Here is a 20,153-nt window from a genome sequence, read left to right as displayed (position 1 = left end):
CTGAATGTGATTAAAAATTTTTAGGGTCAGGCCTTTTCTCTTTTGTAATTGCTAGGCACCGCCCACATTTGCAGAGCAGGAAATCAGAGCATCAGTCTTGTTTTCACTGCTTGTTGGACCTCCCTTTGAGTGGCCCCCAGGATGACCACCAGAGGCCAGCCTAGCGTGGTCACAAAAACCTCGCTTCTTCCGCTGCCGGAGAGGCTGGCTCTCTGTCCCTTTTCCCTGCTGTACCAGTGCCACCAACCTTGTATCTCCCCAGCCCTGTTGTGAGTTCTTAACTTGCTCCAGGACATGTCTTCTGCGCTAAGAAGATGGGTAAGAGACAGGGAAGGAGGCCCATTAGGCACTCTCTCCCCCGCTCACTGCCCACTGTGCCTCCATTGTCCCCTCCCTGGACTCCTGCAGGGATGTCCTCAGCCTCTTCCAATGTCTCCTCTCCTCCTGCTACCTAGCCTCCACACGACATAAACCGGGTCACACTGGGTCACTCCCCACTGAAGACACTGCAGTGATTCCCCACTATACTTAGAAAAAAAAAAAAAATCCTAACTCCTTACTCCAGCTCACAACTCTTTGGTTCTATTTTGAGAAGTCCACATTGGTCAAGAAATACAGAGCACCGTTTGCCCCAGCTGTACCAAGAAACCATGAGATTCTGTCCACGCCAGATGACCGCTAGTGGCAGGAGCTGGTCTCAAGTGACCAGGGGGCTAGGCAGATAACGTTAAGCGAGAAAAGGAGGAAGATTGGGGATGGGGTGCACAGGAGCACCCCTGCCTTCCTCTGAAGGAGCAGCCACCACTCACCTAAAATAGGTTGGTGCCGTAAGGGAATGCAGGCCTTACAATTGCTGATTTCTTTGGATTTTTCCCCCCAAAAATACTGAAAATCTGAATTTTTATGTAAGCTTTCCTAATGCCAGACTCATTCAGCAAATGCAAAACCACATTAAACATATAGTGCAGGTCAAACATCAGAATTATAGGCAGGGTGTGGACATTGGCCTCCAGTTGGCAACTTTAAAAACATATTTTTATTTAAAATAATTTCAAACTTATAAAATGTTGCAAAAATAAAGGGATCAAGGAATATGCATAGACCCTTTACCCAGATTCACCTATTAGTAGCTTTTTATCCTGTTTGGTTGACCATTGGAGTACTCTTTCTCTCCTCCCAATCTGTATTTTTTCCCATTAGTTGTATATATCATGGCCTTTTACTGCAAAATTCTTCAGTATATTTCCCAGGAATAAGGATATTTTCTGACATCGCTGCAGTGTAATTACCAGCTTCATAAATTTGCATTGATAATATACTTTGATCTAGTCCATCGACCACACGCTGGGTTTGTCAGTTGATTAAATAATGTCTTCTAGCATTTTCCTTCCCCTCTAGGACAGAATCCTGGCCAGGGTCAGATATTGCAGTTTGTGCTCATATATCTTTCACCTTTAATTTGGAACACTAACACAGTATTTTGGGGCACAGAGATTTTTGAAGAGTATAGTCATGTGCTCCCCCCTCTGAATAATAACCCTCACCTTTTAAAAACTTTCAATGGAACATTCCTTATTTTGTCACGGCTTTTGCCTCATGGCTAAGTTAAGTTTCATTTGCAACTTCTGGTCATATAACTGGGTTTCATTTATGTAAGAGAGCTACTGATTGGTATGTGTATATATCAGAGAGCTATTAGGATTGATATGTAAAGGAAAGCACATTGAAATTTCTTCAAGAGAGATGAGAAGTTGAAGCAATTGGGGTTCCTTCCACGGTGAGTCTGAGAACTACCTTCGGTTGACAACTGGAATAGTTATTTTACACTGAAAATTTATCTCTGTGTTTAATTTCCTTCCTTATTTACTTGTTTTTATGTATTTACTTTGAAGAACTGATAAGGCCTTTGGGAACTTTTATTAGTATGTTAATCTCACCATTTTCCCGATCTAGGATAGTATCATTGAAAGGAATCTAGCGGTGCCTGGGTGGCTCGTTGGTTGAGTGTCTGACTCTTGATTTCAGCTCAGGTCATGATCTCACAGTTTGTGGGATCAAGCTCCACGTCTGGCTCTGTGCTGACAGTGTGGAGCCTGCTTGGGATTCTCTCCCTCTGCACCTTTCCAGCTCATGCTCTTTCTTTCTCTTTCAAAAAATAAATAAGTTGAAAATATATATATATACATACGTGTGTGTGTGTGTGTGTGTGTGTGTGTGTGTGTGTGTGTGTGTATAGAATCTAATTTTCTAGTTCAGAAGGGTAATAATACCAAATTGGCAAGTTTATTTCTGGTTTATGGTAGAATCAGACATAAGAGTTCTTTAATCATTGCTGGTACATGATGATGAGACCCAAATCCAAAATCAGTCTTACTGTTGAAGCTGGTATCATTGACTAATAAATGATTTTTCTTTGCAGTGGGGAAGAATTAGAATGTAACCTGAAAGATCTCAGACCGGCAACTGATTATCATGTGAGGTGAGTTAGGATATGAGAGCTGACCTGTGTTGGGCATTCAGATGGCTAAAATAAATCGTGTGCTTCTTTTAAAAAGTTTACGGTTAACAGCATTTTCCTAACCAAAAGTTGCTGTTCCTTGGCTCCTTGGCCATTCATTGGTGTTCTGCCCTTGAGAATGTAGTGATTACACAGAAGTGTTTCTGGTAATAGAAAAATAGATGATACACTGAATCAAATTTTAAAAACTATTTTAAAGATAAATTGTATATAGTCTAAGATCTTTTGGACTGTATGGTTTAATATATATAATATTTCCTTTGTATAAAACAAATGCATTTTTTTGCCATTGGTAGATCAGTTGTTTGTGATAGCCCATACCTATCTACTGTACGTTCAGCACAAGTGACTAAGTTCTGCCATGTTCCAAGGACACCTTTGGACCTTAAAAGTCAATAGGGTTTGAAAAATGACAAGTAATGCATATATCAAATTATCTCTGATAAGAATTAACCCAACTTGGCAAAACAGTGAAACAGTGAATCCATATCATCTGAAAGATAGTCTGAAATCTGTACTGTGATATTTCTGGAGTCTCTGCTGTGACTACTCTGGAAGGCAGGGCTATAACTAATCTTAGAAAGAAATACAGCCAACCGCAGACTTGTGAAGAGGAAAGTATTACATGAACTTGTGCAGAGCTCATCTAATTATTTAAAGATACATTCACATATCCACTCGCAAATAGGTTTCTGAATGTGGTCCGTAACATTTTTTTAAATTTCAATTTTGGGTTACAATTTTTTTTAATTTATAAGTTGACCAGAAATGGTAATTTTATCTAAAAGAGTACACAACAACGGTTTCTCTCTCCATTCTTCAGTTATGTATGTGTATATCAGAATTGTGTAATAGAATTGCAACATCAAGCACACGTTCTTTATTATACTTACCAAAGGTTCCTTTGTAATGGAGTAGAGGGAGCATAGCCTAAAAGGAGGAGCATACATTAATTATGAGGAGGCTTGTGTTCTAGTCTGGTTCTGCTGTGAATTAACTGTCATAACTGTGCTTAATCACATAGGTTGGAGGCCACAATTCTTTCTATAACAAAGGTAGGAGAGTAGGGATGTGTTCAGATTACAATACTTTATAAGCCATGTAAACGTTTAAATTAAGTTTAAAGCAATACATAAAAGCAAGGTGTTTTATATGCAGTTTTAAAGTGCTTATCTGCCTCGTTGCTGCATTGTTTAGAAGAACTCTGTTGCAACTGTCTCTCCCTGTTCAAATCAAAACATTTGAGTTTTGAATCAGTTAGCTTCAGCCCAAACATATTGAATTTTTCACAGTCTATACAAACAAAAAGATTTGTGTGCTTTGTGAAACTGAGATGATAGTAGAAATACTTTACTATTTCAAAAGGTTGATTTAACAGCAAACCAGAGCATGTAACACCGTATAGGGAGCCATGTAAATGTTCTCCATTAGTCGTCAACATATGTTTCCTTTTCTCTCCATCTTTTTTAACAGTTTATTGTAACTGCTTTATAAAGGTTCACTTTATTAATTTTCTCCTCATTCATGAGCTAACAATGTCTTTTTAAAGACACTTAAATGTCTTCAGGAGTCTGCCCTTTATTTGCCATCCTGTCTGTAGCTTGCCTTCATTTCTTTCTGACTTGTCTTACAAAGAGTGAATTCTGACAAGATTGGCTTATCAGTTCTTTTACGGCCACGTCTTAGGAACATCTTGAACTTCTGGGCAGATAAAAAGGAGTAATTAATAAACTCCCCAAGAGGAATAGGGACATGAGGTAGTGCCTCTCTAGAGGCTTTGGATCCAGACTTTGTCCTGACACATCTGGGACCTCTTGTAACATACATGACACATAGGTGACATAACACCACAGCCTAAGGCACCACCAACTGTCATTTGGTCTCTTCCTCTGCTTGCCAGAGAGAGAGAAAATTTTCCCTCTCTTCAGTAGCAAGCTCTTTTAGTATTAAAAAAAAAAAAAAGAGTCTCTCCTAAGAAAAATGTCTACAGTCCAGATTTTACTTTTTTCTTGTCTGGCCCACAGTTCATGTAGATCATTCCGTCTCTTGCCTCTTACGGTCTTTCATTTTTCAAGCGAGAGAAGAATCGAAATCCTTCCTGTGCCTGCTTAGATTAGCTTCCTCTGCCTTGAATAGCTTTGGTGAGGCAGCGTGACACGTAGTGGACAGAGCTTGGAATTGGGGGTTAATGGCTCAGTCACTTGCTAAGGGGGTGTGCCGAGGCAAGCCATTTAAACATAAATGGCCTTGTTTTCTTGTTTCTCATAAAATGAGAATAATAATGCTACCGGCTTCAGGAAGATGGTGTGAGAACAAATGAAGTGTATGTGCAAACCTATTATAAATCTGGAAAGTGTATAAATGTTTTTGCCCAGAGTTGCTGCAGTGTTTCCACACTCTGATAATAAAAAAAAGACTTCATGATGCAAGTCCTTTGAACCTGTGTATAGTTCGACCATATCACTTACTATTTTATTGGGATAAAGATATATACCATACTTGACACTGTCAAAAAAAGGAGCAAAATCTCTTTTTCTGATGCAGTGGAGTTAATGTTCTTGAAGCCTTAGTTCCAGGAATGTCAACTTCTATCAAATACAGCAGCCTCAAATAAATGTGAAATTTAAAAGTCACCTATAAGACCTCAAAGGCTGTGTGGAATTTGTTTTCTCAGTCATTTCCATAATATAGGAGCTGCAAAAGAATTCCGTTATTGTACAGCCGCAAAACGAGCAATGATATTCATTGCCATTTTTATTTATTTGTGCATTACCAATTTAGAAAGTGTCACCCTGGTGAGAGTCTGGAGAGCCAAGGATGGAAACAATGAGATATTTCTTTCAGCATTTCCAAGCAGGCTACCTTCTCCTTCCCGTTCTTAATATTGCACACTTTGACGAAGGCCTGCAGAAGTCTCCTTTCAAATCACTCTTCAATACAGTGAAAGGTTTCTTTCTCAAATCGTATACTAAAGTCCCATCTGTGGCTTCTGTTCCTAACATTTCTTGCTGCCTTTGATTTTGCGACTCTGATTCCCTCCCCTTCATTCTGTTGGTTCCCTGTCTTTATTCGGTGCTTTTTCTCATTTTCAACTTTTTTCTCCCTTATGTTAGTATCGTTTGAGGTCACCCATCAGATATACAAACGTTTTTTTAAATTTTTTTTAAATGCTTTCATTTATTTTTGAGACAGAGAGAGACAGAGCATGAGCAGGGGAGGGGCAGAGAGAGGGGGAGACACAGAATCTGAAGTGGGCTCCAGGCTCTGAGCTGTCAGCACAGAGCCCGACGTGGGGCTCGGACTCACGGAGTATGAGATCATGACCTGAGCTGAAGTCAGACCCTTGACTGACTGAGCCACCCAGGCGCCCCTACAAACGTTTTTTTAAGCAGCAGTGTCTCAGTCGTGGATGCTGTCGTTGAATGTCTGGTACTTAGCATCAGTTCCTGGGCAAGACAGCTTGTGACTTCTTGCCAGCAGCCCACTGGGGTTATGGGAGTCACTTATTAAGAGACCAGTGGCATTTATATGTAAGTATATAGGTTTATGTACATAAACGTTTATATTCATTTAGCTATATGAATATTTACACATACGCAAAAATACCTAATTTGGTATTCTAATTGGTAGTTACAGAATTAGTACTGACGTTGAAATAATCATTTTATTTGGGAGTCAAGAATTTATATTTTTATCAATAATAGGATAATCAGGAATTTGAGTGAAGGAATGGATAGCAATTTTATGACACAATTTGAAGCAGTTTTCCAGTCATTGGCATTAACAGTTTGGCAAAGAAGTTGTCCAGAAATGATATCATGTAGCAACATTTCTCAGAAAAATTATGTGATGAAACATTTCCAAAAATACGGTTGACCATCTCAGTACAGAATTATGAAATAGGTGTTATTGACTAGAAACTGTGGCTCCTACTATGTTACAGATGTGCTGGAGGAAGTTGGAGGCAAATTTCTGAAATTCTTGGAGCACCTGTTTCATAATCATTTAGTCAGTATTTAAGCTGAAACAAATGTGAAAATGTAACACAAGATTAATCATATCGTTAGAAAAATGTGTCCTTCTTCGCTGTGATAAATGCAAAAGGAACTGAACTTTTTGCTGATTTATTTAACCTAAGAAACTGATCCTACCCCGCTGATGCTCATGTCGCATGATGGTGTTTAGAGAAAACACATCACCATCATATGAAAAACATTTTTGCGACCTTCTTAAAAATCACCATTTCCAGAGACTTTTCGCTAAAAGTTACTGGTAAACACAGCTGGTGGTTATGACAATTAGTTGCTGTCTATTTACTGAACAACTTTAACTGACCGATATATCATGGAGTACTTAGATACCATGTCAAATTTCACATACTGTGTATGGCACATTTATATTGCCATATACAATGGATCTTGTTTCCTTTGTGGACAGAGTTTTATGAGTACAAAACACTGACCCCTAATTTCAACTGTAACATTCTTTCAGTTGAAAGACCAGAAAAATAATTCCTTGTGGCCCAGACAACTATGTATCTCCAACGTCCTCAAAGTTTTACTTCTGCCACCAGGATCTTCGTTCCTCCCGACAATAGTCATCCTCCCAACCTGCCTCTGTCACTCATGTTCTCTAGGCTAATAAGTATGGATTTCCCAAGAATCTCAATAAAGAATGAACTTGACAGAGTCCAAATCTCCCCAGATAAGTAACTGCAGTCTGCCAGCCCTTCACAGGGCCTGTCGCTGCCTCATTTCCTTTGCTCTATTCTCCGTGTAGATTTTTGGTGCTGTTTTTGTGAACATTTAGTACCCAGTGTACCTGAGTATAGTCTGAATAAGCAAATGCCCAGTGATTATAAAGTGAAATCTACTAGGAACCTAAGCGGGTAAAGAGCTGGGTAAAAGGCAGCGGACAAGCAAATTTATTGCCAGGAAGACAGTAAGAGATGGGGAGGTCTCTGAACTGGATAACACCTGCCCCATCCAAAGGCGGACTGTTCTCACCTTTATCTTGAGTACTATCAGGCAGGTATGCCGCTGTGTTGCTAGAAGCAGAGGTTTATTTTTCTAAATGAGAGATCTCCAGAACTTTTTGTCAGTGTTGGCTTAACCTTTAACCTTCTGTTTCAGAAAATTTCAGATACAGTCAAAAGTGGAGAGTAATTGGGGTGCCTGGGTGGCTTAGTTGCTTGAGCGTCTGACTTAGTCTCAGGTCATGATCTCGTGGTTTATGAATTCGAGCCCTGCATTGGGCTCTGTGCTGACTGCTCGGAGCCTGGAGCCTGCTTCGGATTCTGTGTCTCCCTCTCTCTCTGCCCCTCCCCAACTCGCACTCTGTCTCTCTCTCCCTCCCTCTCAAAAATAAATAAACACTAAAAAAAATTTTAAGTGGACAGTAATTGATGGGTTTTCGTATACCCATCATCGAGCTTCTTATTCCCTTGCTGCCCCTCCCTCCTCCTCCTACCCCACAGTTATGTTGAAGTCCAATCCAGACACCATCATGTTTCATCTATGAACCACATTACCGTCATCACATGCCCATCCAAAATAAGCAAAAATGATAACATTCCTTAACATCTTTAAAATTCAGGGACTCTTTCCATTTCCTTAACTGTCCTAAAAATTAAGGTTTTGTCTCTTCAGTTTGTTGTAGTTGAAATACAAACATGGCCTGAATATTCTGTTTGGTTGGTATCTTATAAATTTCTTTTAATCTATAGGTTTCACCTCCCTTTTCTGTTTTGTTCCCTTGCAATTTATTAGTTAGAATAACTTTTTTGTCCTGTAGAATTTTCTGCAGTGTGGATTAGGCAGATTGCAACCCTGTAGTTTTGCTTAATATATTCTCTCTGTGTTTCCTATATAATGGGAAGGAGGCTTAATCAGATACAGGTTCCATTTTTCTGGCAAGGATTTTGTAGGTTGTGGCATTATCGTTCATTAGGAGTGTATAATGTCTGCTTGTCTCTTTTTGTACTGACCATTGCCCATGTCCATCCATTCATGCACAGGGGGCTGTGATATTTTAAATCACTCTATTTTTTCCCTCTCTCCCACACATAGCTTGGGCCAGATGTAACCCATGAGCCACCAGCTGGAGAATCCAACTGATCTACTAAAGTTTAGGCAGGAACCCTGCCCACGTCTGGAATATTCTGTGATTCATTTTAAGTAATTTACTCCTAGTGAGCCTATCCTAATACATGGAAATGATCTAGCCAAATCTACCATTTCCTTTTATATTATCATGTTCCTATATTTAGGACATGCAAAAGGGAACATTTGTTTTTATCAGGTTGGGTGAAGAGCATCCTAGTAAGTGTTTGTTTGGATCAGATGTTGTGGTGTCCTCCCCTAAGACAAAGAAATCAAATATCCAGTCATCTGTATCTTACCTTTTAGGGTGGCAAATAGCATTAGTGATTTTAACTTGCATGACCTCTATAAATTCTTTGTGATAGACCTTGAGGAGAAGGGACTTTGCAAATCACACACCTAATTAGGTCCTGTTTTCCATAATGTTGTTATCTTTAGCTCTTGTTTATGTTCGCTGAGTAGAGTGAGGGGAGGTGGAGTGTGGGTGCTCAGAGAAGCATAATTGCAGGATGAGTAAGGACGGTAGGCAATAGAGGACAGCAGTTAGATTTGCACGGCTGCATTCACTTGAGGCAACTTTCTAGCCGTGTAGCTCTGGAAAGTTTACTTCCCCGCTGGATTCTGAGTTTTCTTCTGTCTTTAATGGGACCTCACAAATTAAGGGCTTGATGTATTTGCCAGTTCTGAATAGCTTGAATCCTTGCATCTTTTTTAGGCAGCAAAAGTTTCTTTGTTGTCTTTTAAAACGAGTAGGTTTTCACGTTGGGATTTTTTTACTGCTGAATATTTTAAAAGTGGAAAAATAGAAAGGAAGATGATAAAAATCAACATAGCCCTATTTTAGGATATTTGAAAGAAGTATAGTTTTATAATAGCACATTATGTGCTTTTTCTTCATAGCTTCTCTGGAGAAATCAGACCCATATGTTCGGTGTTGAGCCAGGCATTTTAATGTGCAGAGTACCCATCTTTAATCTCGGCGCCAGGTGCAAAAGTGAAATGTTCACATGGATAAGCTGTACCTGAACATTGTTTTTGTTGAGTTAGAGATGCACTTGGCAGTAACAAGCACACCGTCTGTGTTTCTCCCAAATATCTGCAGTGTTATCAACAGTTTAAAGATGTTATCTATTCTGCCCCGTTGTGTATACTTCTTCTCTAGTTTGTAGGCTTGTCCCTTTTCGGCCAACCCTTAACTCTCCTTTCAGTCTTCTTCCAGACAGAGTCAACTGGAGAGTGGTTCATGGTTTTAGAATGGATATTTGAAGACCACTTTGGGGATTAGGATGTTTTCTTATTCAGCATATTCTTTTCCAGTCAGTAGACCCAGCCTATCTTAATTGGGGCTGAGGGTTCTGACAATTAATGGAAGGAGAGAATGAGTTGAGGCACATTCCCTGCTGGGGTGATTATCCCCTGGAGATGCTGGCCATAGTTAGGTCAGGACAACCAGGAGATAAGAAGGAGTCATGGTGTGCAGCACCTCAATTCTGTTCCTCTCTGGAAAAAGGCCTGGGGCAAAGCACAGATAAAAACCCTGGTCATCTGTGATGGGCCACTGCCACTGACTGTTTGTCTGTTTGTTTTCAGGGTATATGCCATGTACAATTCCGTAAAGGGATCCTGCTCCGAGCCAGTTAGCTTCACCACCCACAGCTGCGCACCTGAATGTCCCTTCCCACCTAAGCTGGCACACAGGAGCAAAAGTTCACTAACCTTGCAATGGAAGGTGGGTAGCTCAAAGTGTCGGGAACAATGCGAAGAGTAGCCATTTGGAAAATTTTTATTTAGCATTACTCCAGTTTTGTGATGGTGTTAGATTTTCTACATAGTAACTGTGTGAAACAAATCTTTATGATATCAAAAGTTGGTATGTCTATAAAAATTGGGCAGAGCGGTAGTAGACGGAACTACAAAAAGGAGTTTGAGCTCTCAGGGCACCTGGGTGGCTCAGTCGGTTAGGCATCTGACTCTTGGTTTTGGCTCAGGTCATGATCTCGCAGTTTGTGAGTTTGAGCCCTGCATCATTGTCTACACTGACAGTATGGAGACTGCTTGGGATATTCTCTCTGTCTCTCTCTCTCTCTGTCTCTCTCTCTCTGCCCCTCCCTTGCGTTCTCTCTCTCAAAAAAAAAAAAAAAAAATACACTTAAAAAACATTTAGCTCTTTTTGCAGGGATAAATCTTTTAGAATCATAAGCAATGCCTTATAGGTGATATAAATACTTAGATAACTGAATTTCATCACTTTTTTAAGTTTATTTATTTTGAGAGAGAGCAAGAGTGGGGGAGGGGCAAAGAGAAAGGGAGAGAGAGAGAATCCCAAGCAGGCTCTGAGCCTGATGCAGGGCCTCAATCCCACGAACCGTGAGATCCTGATCTGAGCCAGAATCCAGAGTCAGACGTTTAAATGACTGAGCCACCCAGGCGCCCCTGAATTTCATCACTTTCTAATGGTTTACTTCATTTCAGGAAACAGTTGAGGACTTTAGTAAAAAGTTTTTATAAAGAAAGATTTAGAAAAAAGTAAGTTTGGGGCTCCATTGGCTTCTTTCAGTGGCAACTCTGAAATGTTTAATATTTAAAACTGCCTAGAATTTTTAGTGTTCTAAACTACATTAAGACTTAATTCGTTTTTTACTAACTAGGCCTTAGATCTATTAGGATTACCAATTATTTTTTAAAGTCTAAGTTATATAGTAGTTTTCATAAAATGCAGTTCACTGACTACAAATCGCTCCTGCCAAAGAGAGGTCCTAAAGGTGTATTGTTAGCTCATTAGTCACAGTTGTGTGTTTGCAAGAAAACAGTAGATTCTGTTATCAATATCTATAGTAATTATTTCTCTATGTTTATATATTTTTTAAATGTTTGTTTTTTTTGGGGGGGGAGGGAATGGCGGAGAGAAAGGGGGACAGGATCCAAAGCAGGCTCTGTGCCAACAGTAGAGAGCCCAATGGGGAACTCGAACGCACCAACCGTGAGATCATGACCTGAGCAAAAGTCGGATGCTTAACCGACTGAGCCACCCAGACACCCCTCTCTGTTTATATTTTAAAATGTGTTTAAGATGTGAATTTTTAGAGGTAGAGATAAAAATTTGTGGTGTTTGGGGAATACACTAATGTGTAAAAGAAATACGATGGCTAGGGAGGTCTCTTATTGGTAAAGATATATTTTGTCCTTTGGTTTCTAGACCAGGAGGTTGAATTTAACCAGGGCATCCATAAAAGCCATTGAGAGTAGTGGTTAGCAGCAAAGCATGGGCTTCTGGAGACCCCTCTCGTGTGGGCTGCGTTCTCATAGGCACTGGCCAACATGGAGTATGTTACTTGGCAAAGGCAAAGCTTAGACTGGCTTAGAATCTGAACTATTTTATTTTCCTTCCTGGCTTCCAGGGATAATCCAGGTCAGTGATTCCCTACCTTTTCCGAGTTGTAACACTCAACTAACCGGTCGTCATTGTTTCAGTCCTTGGAGATACACATCTTAAAACATGTTCTCTATTTGCACGTATATGCACATAAGCATATCTCTTTTAAAGAAAAGAATTAAAATTCATTTTGTTTGCAAAATATAAGAAATCTTCTTAAGATTGCCAGAGGGACCCCGGGGTCTTATAAACCTAAAGTTGGGAATCACTGATACATACTCTGCTTAAAACCTGGATGAAATTCGGGTCTTTGGCAGACCAGCATCTTCAAGAAAAAGTTTACTTATTAGGACGAAAGTATTTCACATTTTCTTTCTCCTTTTATTTAATTTAATTTAATTATAGATCAGAAACATACATTTGTTCCATTAAGTCATGTACAAACTTGAAAGTTCTGGATTCAGTTCAGTGTTTGCTTAAATGTCCTTAGAACAGATTTCCTGATCACAGTGCTCTAGCTGAGGGGCACAAGGACAGGGGACAGTGCTGTCACTGCCCAGCTGCCCTTGAATCCAGGAAAACATCGAGAGAGTGCAAGATCTAACTTCTTCTTATTAGTCAGCAATAGGAGATTGGGCAATACAAAAACCAAAGTCGGTGTTCCCACCCTCAAGGAATTAAGAACTCGGTGGTGGGGCAGGAAGTGTATCATAGAAGAAACTACTGAAAGAACAGTTTCTCTAGCAAAATTTGTAAACATCATAAATGTAGTTCTTATCTTAGAAATGTGTTTTCATCTAAAACTTTGATTGTGTCCATTACTTAGAACTTCAGATGTATCCCTGTCTACCAAATTGAGCCCACAAAAGCCTGAAATTACGGTTCAGTAGGACATACAGCACTCCCCTGAAATCTGGCTTTGAGACTCAGATTATATGACTCAGAAGATGAAAGGAGAAGGAAGGAAGGAAAGGAGGGAGAAGAGTTTCTTTATGAATTTGACTAATATTTACTGAGCCCTTGATGTCGTTTTATTATTAGCCAAAATAAAACAACCGCTATTGTTTACTGAGTGCTTCCTCAGTACCTGGTATCGGGTAGGTGATTGATATATATATTCTCCCAATTACTTGTCGCATCCATTTATTCTTGGAACACAATATTAAACAATGATATTAAGGGCCTAACAAAAGACCACACATGACAAACAGCCAAGCCGGGTTTTAGTGTAACTCCAGTGACCTGGCTGCCCTTTACTAGGTAGGACAGTGCCGTTTGTGGGGCTCCAGCTCTTTCCTGGGGAAGGGGCCAGGCCCAGACACATTTGTGCAATGAGGGAGTGGTCTCCTCTTCCTTCTGGTTGCCTGCTCCCTGCAGGTCTAACCCTGCACAGCACTCGTCTCCAAAGTTTTCTGCCCCCCTTCCCATTGTCCAAGGCCTGTTTCTTAGTGAAATAGACCTCAGCATGCTTTTAAGAGGAAAGCAAATTATGAAACTTCTTTTTGCTAACATGTGAAGGGCTAATTGCTCTTGGTAATCTCTCAGGGGATCTCATCATTTTTCCTCATTTTTTTTTTTTTTAAGGGAAATCTCAGTGGCACAGAAGGCTCTCTAATCTTAAGCACTTAAAAAAAAAAAAAAAAAAAAAAAGCAACTGTATGGAGGAAGTTACAAAACTATAGACTCTTGACCCTGAACCTAGCTGGGTCAGATTTACCCCCGCAAGACTCCAAGCAGCATCTAAGTTTCTCAGCTTCCTTTTTAATCTCTCCCTTCTTAACGTGCTTCTCGAAAGTTTTATCCCCAGAGGAAGTAGGGCACCAAGTAGGTGTAAAGGTAGAGGCAGTGGGGAAAGCAGGTTTGGCTCTTTGTGTGGGACATGATTTATTATTGGGGGGGGGGGGGGGGCTTTCTCTACAGTTGAATTATATTAAAATTCATTTGTGGTAATGTTTCCCAAGGAAATGCAGGAGCCACTGGGGTGATCCCTCTTAGGGGAGAGCACAGGACTAGCATAGGTACTGTATTTGAATCAAGTAGGTAGCTCCTAAGTTTTGTCTGTGAACAGCTTTCTCTCATCTCATTTTACTATTTTTCTTCTTTTCAGGCACCAATTGACAACGGTTCAAAAATCACCAACTACCTTTTAGAATGGGATGAGGTAAGCATATTTTCATGTCCATCCAACTAAAACGCCACAGCAGAAACAAAGTTGCTGAGCAAATAACCATTTTATGCTTTTTTAAGACGCACTAAACACATGGGGGAGGAAAGAACGTAAATAGAGAAAAGTTTAAACCTATAGTATTGACTGTGGAAAAGGAGGACAGACTAAAGTCGCATAATGAATTGTATTAGATTGCATTAAATGTATGTACTTGGTTTATTTGCAAGAAATTCTACTGAAAGAAAAGACAGGGTCTTATCTATTATGGAGTCCCTAGTGCCCAGCCAGTCATCAATTAGTATTATAAATCGACTGCTCTGTTATCTTGAGTGCTCCGCGCCATTCTGCATAGATGGTTTTGATAAGGTAACCCACACTGTGGCTTAGGAAACGTAATTTGTTTCTGCTTTTGAAGCCATGGATGAACATTGGTGTTGCACCATTGGGTGTTCTCTGTGGGACAGTTGGAGCCATGCCTGGAGGTCTCACTCTACCAATGGCACGTGTGATCATTCTGTGGACTAGAGCACCCTATAACAGGCTACCTTCTTGCTGTTTCTGTCACCAGAGGTCCTAGGGTGGTATCCATGGTGAAGTTTCCTTATTCTCAAGGCCGCTGGGTGCTGAATGGTGACCCTGTGCGTTTCTGGCCTTGCTAACACCACCCACAGAATCTTAGGCAGGAAATGCTGGATGCAGAAAGAAGCCTTTCGTTTCTAAAAAGGGACTGTACTTATTGTCCCTGTGGCTGTTAGTTCTATTCATTCATTCGTTCATTCACCCTTGCTCTATTCTATCTGTCAGTGATTGAGCAAACAGACGAAGATTTAAGAATAGGAAATGTGGAATTGGGAGAGAAATGCAAGTTAATAGTCTTTGTGACTTAAATTCAGGGGGATTTTAAAGGTTCAGAATACAGGCTTAGGCAAAAAGTGACTTGTCGAGTGTGGAAAAAAATATTCCCACCAAATGTAGAACGAAATTGGACAAAACTCGCACGTGCAATTTTGATGTGAAAAAGGGAGCCCTTCGTCACTTTCTGCAGAAGTGTGTTTTCGCATCTGGGTTGCATCTGAACGCTGGGGCTCCGTGTTACCAAAGACAACGATCTATTGTTCTGGGGATCCTTGTGAATAGTTCCTATGTACAGATTGGTGAAATCTCAGACTTGACCAGGATATTTTACAGATTAGGTGGGTTTCATATTAAAGTGGTTTGAAGGGAAAGCGAAACCACCCCCATGGCTCTTGTGGAAAGAGATTTTTATAGGCAGTGCAGAAGGCTGGAGAGGAGCCTGGCCGACCTGTGAGCACATGGCCACACCTTGCCATCTCCCCCTCCTCCGTAAGGACGAGTGAGTGTTAACTGAGAGTGTTTTTAAGTGTCTGTTGGTGTGTTGCACTGATGTGCCTGATGCTTTTTCTCATATCTTGAGGTTTTACATCAAGATAGAATTTACCACTAAAGAGGAGGCAGGTTTTCATCTCAGATCTCCTCTCCGAGCTGTGCGTCTGTGTGTGTGTGTCCTATGTTTTTTTTGTGTGTGTTTTTTTTGTTTTGTTTTTGGTTTTTTTTTTTTTTTTTTTTGCTGCTTTGGACCATGGCCTCATAAGTGAAGTAAGGTCAGAGAAGTCGAGTATTTGGATGGGAAACCTCCAAGGAAAACCCAGGTGCTGCAGGAAATGGTCATGGTGACTCAGTTGTTGGCCTTCTTCCCTTTGAATTTGGATGGAAAGTGTCCTGGCAGGATGCGTGGAGGAAATAAGCTACAGCGTCACATGAAATGGAGAAGCTTTGTCTAATGACCGTTTATAATCAATAGTACCCACTATAGGCTCACGACCGCACAATGTGAATTTGTTCATTTTTTTGACTTCTCCTGCCTCTCCCTGCTTGCTGTCTTTCCATCCTCTCCTTGCTCCCATCTTCATTCTTCAGGCTTTGTCCTTCCTCTTCATTTTCTCTCCCACTTGCTAATTCCTGCTGGTGTTGACTCTCTTAAGCCTTATCGAAGATTCCAGGTGAGTGAACTCCCACCCACCATAGACCTTTTGCCAACATAGGAATGCTTTTGTCTTCCGTGGCTTACTATTCGCCTTCTAGAAAGACTTCTGGACCCTAAACTCTCTGGAGTGTTCTCTGACCTTTAAGTCCTGTGAGCTCCCTGAAAGGAGAGGATAGTTGAAAGAACACCAAGATGAGGGGCTGTAAATTCTGTTCCAGGTTTTATACTGGCAGCTTGACCTCCCCAGTCCTCAGTTTACCCATCAGCTCATGTATACTTACGTCATTGACACTCTCTCAAAGCTCCTTATTTAGGATTGTCCCTTCTGATAAGAGTGTATTTTAGGATCCTTTTCACTGTTGTTTGTTTATTAAATACTTGAGCATTCGTGGAACAGACCCTCAGTGTCTCAACACTCTACACTGTCCTGTGAGGGATCTGTGACATAGGGAAGCTCTCTTACTCTGAGAGCTGAAAAAAGCTCATGTAATGCTATCCTCCTGTACTCTTTTAAACAGACATAAATAAAACAGACTTAACCACTTGCTTCTCAAATTTTTCCATCAAATAGCTTTTTTGCTTTATATGCTGGCTCTCTCCTTTTCAGTCCCTCCAAAAAAGATTTTAAAATGGTGTCATTGGGTTTCCTGACAGTGAGAATAGAAGCAATAGTAACCAATTCATTCCTGCCTGTTGTGTCATTTCAGAAGTAATGTTGCTGACAGAAACTAATAGTTTGTATTTCTAAATTCGGGGCTAGGTTGGGGATCAGTAGCCCTCTTGAGGCACCTCACTTAGGTTGGTTTTTGCACCCCACCCCCCCTCCCCCTGCCCCGCCATTCCCATGCTACTCATGACTTCGTGAAGGAAGAAAATCAGATGCACAGAGAATGACATCTGACCTCCAGGAAGTGTGAGCACATGGGGCCCTGGGTATCCCTTCAAAACCTTCTGCTGCCCTTCAAAACCTTCTGCTGGTCGTCTCTGGACTCAGGTACATCTAGTACCAGGAACTATTTCCAGAATCTGCCCTAGTGGAGCATGATGAGGCAGGAGAATGGGAGGGGTTGTCCCCCGCCACACATACACCCAACTCTCTCCAGAGCTCTCCTCTCCCAGGGCATCTGTCCCAGCCTTACACCCATTGCTTCTCTGTCATCCAGGGTGCCGTCATGACCTGAGCTGAAGTCGGACGCCCAACCGACTGAGCCACCCAGGCGCCCCGGGAAGAGCCAATAGTTAATCAATAGCTAACTGCTGCTGGTCTCTAAGGTCAGATGTAGCCCTAATGGGTCACAGAAAACAGAAACCTGTTACAGCTCAGGGGGAAGCTGATACTCTCTCTCCCCTAAATTCATTGTCTTTAATGTTGCATTACTGTTCCACAGAATTCACTTGGAAATTACTCACTAATTGTTCTGCCAGAGGTTAGCTGCCTACTTTTCTCTGTTAGTAATCATAACTACACAGTCCTTGAGTTTTAAGTCAGGGTGGGAAGTAACTCTGACTGGGAGATGGTAATGAGCCACCAAAAATGGGCCACATGGGTGTCACTGGCTTTTCAGCTGTGGCCATCAGTTTTGATCTTCCTCTGAGACGGAGCAGTTTTCATAATGTGGAAAGGTACGCACTTTCCTGGTCACTTCCTCCTCCTGTGGTGACTCAAATGAGTTGTGGCGTTTACAGGCATGGGACCCGAGAGCCAACCTTGCATTTTTATAGACTTTTAGCCACTGTTTGCCTCCGGGAGATCCCATTGGAAAAGAAGGAGGCCATTTTCAAAGTACTGTTCTACTTGACTGTTGGATGAGCCACCATTATATTTTAACCTCTTCCTGATCACAGTGTGGCCCCCACCCCCATGTTTACCCCTACATTTGCATTTTAATTCACAAGTCATAGGCTTCTGGCTGGCAGAAAGCAGGCCCAAAGCCTTATGAGGGTTTCTTTCTTTTGCTAGATTTGAGTTTTATACCCAGCCTGACTTCAAAGAAACAGCAAACTTACTGCTTTATGAATCCAGTTTTAGTTTAATCCAAAATTATGAGTAGGAGAATACAGCAAAACCATGCTTCGATGCTACATTTCTCAAGGTGAACGTTCTTTCCCACAATGGAGATTTGGGGATAGGAGTTCAGGAGGGAGGACCTACTGCTTAAAGCTCACTCCCCCATCCACTAACCCTCCCTGCCCGCGAGCTAACCAACCCCTTTGTCCTGCCCACACCCCTCTTTTGGGCACCTCCAGAGCCACATTATCTGCCCTGTTGCTTCTCTGCCTGATGACACTGAGGTATCCAGTAGGGGGTGGGAGTTTTTTCTAGAAGCTAAAATGTAGGGATTGAGGACAGATCTCTCTAGGGTAGGGAGCAGCTTTTACTAAAAAGAATTAGTAACCTCCAGTTGACTTGCACATCAATGCCTGCTCGGTCTGTTTTGAGGGATGGTGATCTGGCCTTTTTCTTTTCTTTTCTTTTCTTTTTTTTTAACGAGTAAAAGAACAAACTTCACAGTCAGATAGGAACTTTCTTTTCCATTTTAGAAAACGTTCAGTCCTGTAAAGGAAGTGTGTATGGAAACTTGTCAACAGAGTTTTACTCTTAGATAAGGTTTTCGGTTGTACCATATAGAAGCCCTACCTGGTGCTGTGTGGCCTGGAACCCTATTGCTGATATGTCTCAGTCACATGGCGTCCACTGAGGGAGACTTGGATTCCGAGTGTCTGCTTTATCTCTTACCAGTCAAGCAAGTAACTGAGCCCCCAAGTCTTAGCTTCTCCACTCGAAATCAGTGTCCGTTATCCCACTGGGGTTCGGTGGGTTAACTTGGGCAACAGCAGATGCAGTGTAATGAGTATTTCATGTCCCTTAAGTGCATATTAGGATCTGGGGCAGGAAAAGTCAGCCGTTAGAAGGACTGTATGAGGGGATTATGACATTCTTCTGTGGAACTTTGAGGAGCCTTGAGGCTAGTGTCTCCAGTTTGAACAAAACAAACACGGATGTCAGTGCTATATATAGATGTTAATTTGCCATTAGCTTGGCTTCCGGACATGACATGTAGAGAACATACGAAAGAACCAAAAAAATAGCTTTGTGGGAATGTGACTAGTACAGTTCCCAAGATTCTTCCTCCCATGTGACTCAGCTAGCCCAGATAGGAATTTCACATGTGGCCGTCCTGGTGACTAATGAGCCAACACAGCTGCAAAACAGAGGCGACTAAGAATGACATAAATGCCACAGAAATCAAGGAAGTATAATTTGACGTAGAAAGAGCAGAAGAGGCCAGCAGCAGGTGGAGCCCACAAAGCCCCTGGGGACCCATTATCGAGCCTAACCACGCTCAGCAGTCCTGTTGCAGAAACCTCATGGAGCTGACAACAGGCCATAGATTGTCGCTTCGTAGACACCTAGGTTAGGAAGAGCCAACTTAGCTCATTTAGGGATTGAGCTGGCCCCTTAGCAGGTGCTTGGTAATTAGTTTACTAAAAACATTACTTCTTAGCTTAGGTGTCGCACAATTAGCACTGATAATCTTTCAGAATGCTTCTTGGCACCAGTGAATTTGCCCATGGCTTCCCTGGTTGGACAGACAGCCGTTCATGGAAGGTACTGGAGCTTCAGCAAGCACAGTGACTTCCTGGGTCTCCCACAGTGCGGGAGAGAGCCCCCTGAGAATCCGGCCGACGCTTTCTCCAAGGTGCCGCACTGCTTTGGTTGCGTAGCATTGGTGCAGTGAGAAAACTGGTTTGCATTCCCCAAGCCATCGCCCCTGCCTGACTGAAATATAAGGGAAGCTGCCACTTGCCAGGCCTGTGTGCTCTTTCAGTCATTCTCGGGGAACGCCCTCATGGAGTTTGCAGAGTGGGGCACTCGCTCCATCACAAACCATCTTTCACACAGGAGCCTTAAGCCCAGTCAGTGACCTGGCAGAGCAGTAGTGTTTTGCCACATCACAGACCTTCAGTGCCACACCCACGGGTGGTTT

The 20,153-nt window shown here is 41.6% G+C and overlaps 1 protein-coding gene across 6 annotated transcripts in view; it reads left to right on the top strand.

The window, feature by feature from the left end:
• Nucleotides 1–20,153, top strand: part of FNDC3B (fibronectin type III domain containing 3B) — a 359,057-nt gene that overhangs the window by 264,557 nt on the left and 74,347 nt on the right. For all 6 annotated transcript variants that reach the window (XM_045502967.1, XM_045502966.1, XM_045502964.1 and 3 more), the window contains 3 exons: nt 2,420–2,479; nt 10,210–10,348; nt 14,100–14,153. In XM_045502967.1, the coding sequence (XP_045358923.1) occupies nt 2,420–2,479; nt 10,210–10,348; nt 14,100–14,153 (253 nt within the window). The remainder of the gene's footprint in view (nt 1–2,419; nt 2,480–10,209; nt 10,349–14,099; nt 14,154–20,153) is intronic.

This window comes from Leopardus geoffroyi, chromosome C2, assembly GCF_018350155.1.
Source record: "Leopardus geoffroyi isolate Oge1 chromosome C2, O.geoffroyi_Oge1_pat1.0, whole genome shotgun sequence".
Taxonomy (NCBI): Eukaryota; Metazoa; Chordata; class Mammalia; order Carnivora; family Felidae; genus Leopardus; species Leopardus geoffroyi.
This window is presented reverse-complemented; position numbering and strand designations above follow the sequence as displayed.